Source organism: Pholcus phalangioides, unplaced genomic scaffold (genome assembly GCF_987345545.1).
Source record: "Pholcus phalangioides strain wild (caught in Gottingen) unplaced genomic scaffold, Ppha-v1.0 ptg000042l_1, whole genome shotgun sequence".
NCBI lineage: Eukaryota > Metazoa > Arthropoda > Arachnida > Araneae > Pholcidae > Pholcus > Pholcus phalangioides.
This window is the reverse complement of record NW_028301628.1, coordinates 1,103,250-1,110,787: the sequence shown is the minus strand read 5'-3', so window position 1 is coordinate 1,110,787 and position 7,538 is coordinate 1,103,250. Positions and strand designations below refer to the sequence as shown.

At 36.1% G+C, this 7,538-nt stretch overlaps 1 protein-coding gene across 2 annotated transcripts in view; it reads right to left on the bottom strand.

Moving 5' to 3' along the window:
• Positions 1–415: 415 nt before the first annotated feature.
• Tbc1d8-9 (TBC1 domain family member 8/9) overlaps positions 416–7,538 on the bottom strand; it is a 41,336-nt gene continuing 34,213 nt past the window's right edge. Inside the window, exons 23-28 of one of the 2 annotated variants that reach the window (XM_089255423.1) lie at positions 6,461–6,649; positions 6,162–6,327; positions 5,626–5,754; positions 4,226–4,314; positions 3,389–3,485; positions 416–1,820 (exon numbers count right to left, since the gene is read on the bottom strand). In XM_089255423.1, the coding sequence (XP_089111549.1) occupies positions 1,426–1,820; positions 3,389–3,485; positions 4,226–4,314; positions 5,626–5,754; positions 6,162–6,327; positions 6,461–6,649 (1,065 nt within the window). In that variant the 3' untranslated portion in view covers positions 416–1,425. The remainder of the gene's footprint in view (positions 1,821–3,388; positions 3,486–4,225; positions 4,315–5,625; positions 5,755–6,161; positions 6,328–6,460; positions 6,650–7,538) is intronic. The other variant, XM_089255422.1, reaches the window with a different exon arrangement.

Here is a 7,538-nt window from a genome sequence, read left to right as displayed (position 1 = left end):
TGGGAACTTCAGAGAATAAAGACTAGGGAAGACTTTCATATAGATCTGATGCGACATTAATTCGTCCTTACACACCATCTTCTCACATTTCTTTCATTCATTAATGTATCGCCCTACACTTCCTTTATTCTACAATGAATTTCCGCAGGATTCATTTCTTGAGCATTTAAGAATTTAATAAAACTCTGCACTTCACAGTCGGCAGGATTTTTAATCAGAAAGTTCATTTCAAATTAGTACAAAATCCGCAAAAAATAAATTTTGCGCCAAATACTCACAGAGAACTAAAGAAAATAGTTGGGGATACTTGACCTTACATGACGAAGATTTTGTGACCTGCTCGGCGGGAATATGCAATCTGTCATTACTTTCTGGACGACTTATAGTATTAACTTTTTGTTCTTTTTTTTTTTTTGTGATGTATGCTTTTATATTGGGTTGTATTTTGGTTATATTTGACATCCATATATTTTACGAGCATAATTTTTTCAGCCACCTCATTTGGCATTTTGCCTTTTGTAGCCTTTGTATCATAGCCACCTTTGTATTGGCATATCAATGTCACCTTTGTATTGGTATTTGAGTAGAAATTCGGTAGACTTCCTGAAAAATATGGGATACTGGGCAGCTATTTGATATGGTGAAAAACGAGTTGAGCACATCAGATTTATGAATAGTGAATTTAGAGCAGTGATGCAAATGGGTTAAGGAGCCCAGATAAAAAAATAAGTTGGACAAACAGGAATCGGGAGAAAGGAAAGAAAAGACATTTCTAAATTTGAATTTTTCAACTGTCCTTCACGTATGGACTATGTAAACATATTAACAACTTCTAAAACCACTTGACATGAGAGATTTACAAATAATAGACAGCAAATGCGGTATCACAGGCACTGGTTCAGCACGAACAGTTTGTTACATCATTAAAAACAAATTATTATTGAACAATGTAATAAATTTTCAAAAATAAAAACGTGACTTTTTTTTTTTGATTCGAAAGAACAGATACGATATACTCATAAAAACTTGCATCTATATATAACACATGCTCGAGACTATGTTTAAAATCAAATATCATGCTCAATAAAAACATTCTTTCAGGGAGAATCTACAAACACATAAAACCGATAGCATTATATACAAAAAAAGCCCAAATTTGCAAAAGACGTAAGTGCATACACAAATATTTTCTGGCTCATACAAATACAATGAATAAAGGTTACTTTCTGAACATATACACAAATTATATTGCATTTCTTGAGAAAACAAAATCGATATTGATTTCAACATGAAAATAAGATGCAATGACGTCCCATTTGAACTGATTAGTATATGTTTCATCATTCTAAAGACAATTTATCGATAATCATTCAATCAATCAGCAATATGGAGACAAGGGTAAGGAATACTCATATTCGAATACTCTCAAGAGTTTTCATTCTGTCTCTGGCGTCTCAGTCTATACTCAGCAATCTGGCTGCTGATATCAACGTGCTTCTCGAACAAAGATATCAGAGTCTGCTGGGTGTGGAGGGTGCCATGGAACTGATCGAAGGTTATCTCCCATCTCTTCATTGGGTTCTCGTTCTGAGAGGTTGTCAGAGAGTCTCGCTTTTTGTTGTTGCTGGCGCTACACTGTGAACTGCAGGATGGAGATCCGCTGCTGTCTTCGGAGAGACTTCCAGACTTTTGGGGGACATCTTTGACAGAGTTTTTGTCTTCGTTCAACTCGAGCCCACCACAGCTATTGGAAGAGAGATTCAAATCCTCTAGACTCTGCGCGGTACATCCAAGTTCGCCCATCTGCAGCAGTAGTGTGCCTGCACAAATTCGAAGTTATATCAAGTCCAAGGAAAATGGTGTATTAAATAAATATATATACACAGTGTGCCTCACAAATTACAAATTTTGAGAGGTGGTAGAGAAAGCAAATACACTGAGAAGCCAGAAAAACTGATACAGACAAGCACATGCAAATAAAGGAGGAATGCAACCGATCAAAATAACTCAATGCACAGTCAGCAGTACCTATATTAGACATTAGATAGCTAGGGAAGCTGTTAGATTTGTTTCTTCTGATACAATGGTATAGGTTATTACAATTTAAATGACTTTGAGCATGGCTTAGTAGTCAGCGCTCATAAGATGGGTCACAGTATTTCCAAGGTAGAGATGAAGTTTGGATTTTTGTGCATGACCACTACAAGAGTGTGCTGTAAATATAAGGAACCTAGAAAAAACATAAAATCTCTGACATAAGTGCAGGCGGAAAAAGACCCTGATGGAAAGGGGCTATCAACAGCTGACAAGAATTGTTTCATGAGATAGACGTGCAACACTATCTCAAATTTCTGCAAATTTCAATGTTGGGGCATCAACAAATAGCAGAGTGCGAACTGTACAATGGTCCCTTCTTGATATGGGCTTTCCACACCAAAGGCCCACGTGACTGCAAGACAAAAACTATGTGCCTTGCCAGCATTCCATCGAACTGTTGATACCTGGAAACACTTTGCTTGGTCTGATGAGTCACATTTTTAATTGAATCTGGCAGATGGATGTGAACGGGTATGGAGAAAACACCTAGAACACTGCATGTCAACGGGAGACTGTTCAAGCTGGTAGAGGCTTGGTATGGTATGTGAGTAGTTGGCATGATATAGGATCCCTGATGAGGCTACAGATGGCTCTGAAAGTTGACCGGTCCTGCAAGAATTATGGTGTGAATTGCCTCCAGGATACCTTCACACATTAGCGAAGGCCACGCCATGTTGTGTTCTGGAAGTTCTGCATGCTCGAAGGGGACTTACGTGATAGTTGGTAGGTGTAACAGTTTATCTGGCACTTCAGTGTAGTTTAAAAGAACCGCATTCACCCATGACAGGAAGTTATCATAGGAAAATGATAGGTAGTGCTGTTAACAGGCATGGTGGACCTGTTCTATGCACTGGCTTACACAAAGAAAGGGGGATATTAAAACCCTTCCCTTGAGCCCATTGGCAGATACAGAAGGGAGGGGGGGGGGTGACGATGGCAAGATCACATCTCCTGCTCATAAATAACAATTGCATTATTGGCATAGGCGGGAAGGTGGAGGTAGAATACCTCATTCCCCAGTTTGAAAGCCTGTGTATCTGCTTATTATTGAGTCAACATTATGGTGGGTTTTTTTTACAGTAAAAAAAACCCTTGGGAAGAAAAGAAAAATTCCCTCCTCACTTAGAGAAAATCCTGCTTGCACTGGTCCTGTGCCCCCCTGCTCTCATCAAGAATTGATTACTTTCTGTTGAAATTTTCGTCTGATGAGCAAAGCAAACCAATTTAATCAAATGTTATGTAAAAATCTTTTCAAACGCTTTGGATAAATTTATTTAGAAAATGAACTGACCAACTTTGGCTATGGAATGGTATATCTGCTGTTCCTCTGGATGGCTGACGAACACGAGTATGTTGTACAGAGATGTCCACAGTTCAATAAACTGATCCTGAAAGTACAAAAAACTGCAATCAGATCCCTTGAAAAAAACAAAGGCGAAAATACAGTTTTCTCATGAGATGAGTGTCTGTGCAGAGCCGTCCTTAGAGGTGTGTGACAGGTGCTATTTCACCGGGCCTCGCACTCATAGTGATAGAAATGGGGGAAAAATTAATATGCTCAATCTTCATTATCAAATTCATTGACAAAACATGTTTGCTAAAATGAAAAACCATTGTTTTATTTGATTTGCTTATTTATTCAGACTTAATATACCATAATTTGCCACAACTATGGTCCAAACGCCCATGCTCACTAAAACATTGATAATCAAAATGCTAACAGCATCTCTAATGGGCTATTTAATTACTAAAGCAAAGATGGATAGTGTAATATGGAGATTTGGTTGGGATGCTCTCTCCAATACTTTCCCGCGAATCAGCTGTTAGTTGGGAGTTATGTTTTTGACGTTATCTTGTCAGCTGCAAACTTCCTCAACTACAAGTTACTACAACAAGTAGTTCTGCGCTATTGATATTGTGTATTACAGATAATTTAGTACTTACACAGGTTTAATAAACATTTTTACTGTTGCGTGCTTCACTTTTTACTGAAATGGCTTCTAAAAAATTTTGATAACATTTGAAGCCTCTTTGTGATTGAAAGTTACCTCTAAGATCAATGGTTTAGGATTGAGATATTTGATGAAAACTAGCAGAAAACACCAGGGTACACACTTTAATTACATACCTGAGTCATAGATGGGAATGGGTCATCTTTCGTGGGCTTTGCTCTCCACAGACAGTCACGCAGCTCTTTGATGCAAACAGAGTTAAAACCTGGTGATGGGAAGAGACAAGCACAAAATGCAGATTATAATGGGTGATGCTCAAATATCAAATACAAAATATGCCATTGTTGAGGTTGAATCCTAGCTTTTTTGCTTTTTCCCTAACCAAACTTATTTGTCTCATTGTCCCCCCCCCCACCTCCTTTACAGAAACATTTCTCTCACCTAAACCCACCCATAAAATTCTGTGTTGTATCTGTTGATTCTACAGTTCTACAGCCCCCCTTCCTAGTTCCATTCCATTACTCCCTCCCAAGGGCAACACCACCCACTTTGGGAAACACTAGTCCCATCCTGAAACACTAAAATTTTTCGTTAGGTGATTCCAAGTTTTTAAAATATAATTTTAGAGAGAAAAATAATTATCATTTCATATTTTCTCAACCACAGCAAATTCCTATAATTACTGTTCTTATGGGAAATGAAACATCTAAAATAAAAAGCTTTCAACATATAACAACATTTTAAGATTTTTTTTCAGCCACCTCGGTGGGCATTTTACATGTTGTCACCTTTGCATTTGTACAAGGTGACAGTATTTTATACCAAAAGCAATGTACCACATTCCTTAAACAATGGGAGCCAAATCCCAGAGTGTGTTTTATTACTGCACACAAAATTTACACTCCAAAAATAGTCTTACAATATTCTGTATCCCCCCTCCCATCAACCTCCCCATAACACTTTTACTGCAGGCTAAGGCATTCTGTGAATCAGTTTGCGTAATGCAAAAGTGTTCTGTAAACTGTTTTGTTATACCTACTTTTTTAAAAAAGGAACTCGTGAAAAGCAGAGATGTACGCTGGGTGCTCAGGGAAAGCCTGTGCTCCCCCTCCATGATGATCAAAAATTAGAAGTATTTAATAAATATTTCAGTGAAAAATTGAATTATCAAAACATCTTTTAGATGCTATATAAACAATTTCTATTAATTTAAATGTTTTTTGAAGGGTGTAACTCAAAATTTCTGGGAAAAGAAAATTTTTGTGGTTCACTCCTAAGCCAAACCTTTTGTGCCCCTCCAAAGGTTAATCCTGCATAAGCCTCAGGTGAAACGTATTGTGAATAATTAAAAACTCTGTCAATCCAGGCCATACCGTGTACATAAAAGCACTATGATGATTCTAATAAAATTGTAGATGCGATCTAGGAATAATGATAAATAATGTAATAACTTTCTTTCAAATCACACATACTGGCTCTTTCACAGATTAACAATTGAAGCCATTGCTCTGTGAAGGAGTGGGAATAAGACAAAGAATGAAAATAATCAATACAAAATACAAAACTTTAAACTCACCAGAGATGGAGCCAGCTCCACCACTGCTGGATTCTGATGTTGTTTCATCACTTCCTACACAATTCTGACATGATTCAGACTCTAAACTACTGAAAAATTCCTCAGCTTCTGCAGCAATCTCAAGATCCTCTGTTAAAATTCATGTTCATGTTAGAATATTGCATTGATACAAAGCAATATAGCAAAATTTTTTTTAGCTTTCTAATAATTATGGAAAGCGTAGAAAAAAACTTAAAAATTTGGTCAGAATGGCATTTTTTGTAGAACCCCTTTGTTTTCCACCATGAAAACAGCACCCACAAGTGTTAAAACATATGTTGTGTTCTTCAAATTGATTTATATATTGTATAAATACATTTTTTGGTCTTTTTCGCTTGACTTAAGAAAGTCATTCATTTTAATTAGCATTTAACCTAAACAAAGAGAAAAAATAATCAAGGCAGTAAATTTAAATTACGCTTGGTGAATTATCATCATTGGCAATCAAAGAGCTCTTTCTGAGACATGTTTATGAATGCATATAAGGAATAGATTACCTGCGGGAGATTGTGCTTCACTTGGCTGGATTTCAGGCACAGAGGCAACGAAATGTGAAAGGTACAATAGTCTCAGCTTTCTCTCAACATCTTTTTGGCACATGATGGCTAAAAACTTGATCAGATCCAAAAAGCTCAACATGTTGTCATCGTTGGAGTCCAACAACTGCCCCAGACATAGAAAAAAAAAAAAAAAAAGAGAGATTGATGGATACTAAGAAAAAACTTTCATCATCAATTTAAGAATTCTACAGTAATTTTAAAACAGAAAAATAGGAAAGAGACAAATTTATGCTTACCTTGAATATTCTAGAACATAAAACGTTGCTATTCTCTCCTCTACCCCAAAGAGGTAACATGGAGAAGAAGACAGTGAAAAGATCATAATCTATGAGGCACTGCTCATAATAAGGCAACGTAGGATCGTACTTGTCGAGAGTATTGCACACCAAGTTGCCGCTCCAGTACTGCTGGGTTAACTGCTCTTCCTTGAAAGAAATAAGTATTGTAATTTGGGCTTTTTAAAAATAACTATAATGTAAAATATATAATTGATAAAAAAAAGTATGAACTTCCTTTAAATCCTGAGGAATTAGGTGAAATAATTTATTTTTGAAACTTGTTCTCTAACATGATCAGAGCCTCATCAGAAAAATCTTTTGACACTTTTTTTTTCAATCAATATTTGCTCATACTATGACCACCCATCAGAATCATGCCCATATTTCATGATTTGTGTTAGGTGATTTCTCTCAATTTCTAAACTAAGGCCATATAATTTAGAACCTTGATTGGTCTTTCTTGTGCGATAAACAGATTTTGTATTTTACATAATAGTTTACCAGAGGAATTCAATATATTTACAAGGGTGAATTTGAAAAGAGCTTCTCTTCGATTGATGAGTAATTTTATCTTCCGTAAATGATTTGTATGTGATCGCTAAATTATTTTGTCTTTATTTTATTTCAACAGTCATGTGCTTTTATTTATTTGTTTTTATTTTTAATTGATAGTGATTTTATGTAGGCCCTCATTTTACTTATATTGCATTGATTTGTGTTTGTTTTTATTCTTTGTATTTTATATCTGTATTTCACTTTACCTGGTTTGTTTTGATTTTATTCACATTTCTATGTCTTACCTTGCTGTAAGTGGATTGTTTCCTGTAGCTTGGTGTATTTAAATAAATAAAATAAAAACCAACTAGGATTTTTGTAAGGGGAGGAGGCAAATATTACTTTGCTCCCTCCTCTACTGCAAAATTTGACGATTTTATAACAATGTTTTGTTCCTTCTTAAAATTTGGTGCCCAGAGCAGCTGCCTCCTTTGCCCCTCTCTAGTTCCAGCCTTGGCTAAACAGCTAAGAATAGTGGTCA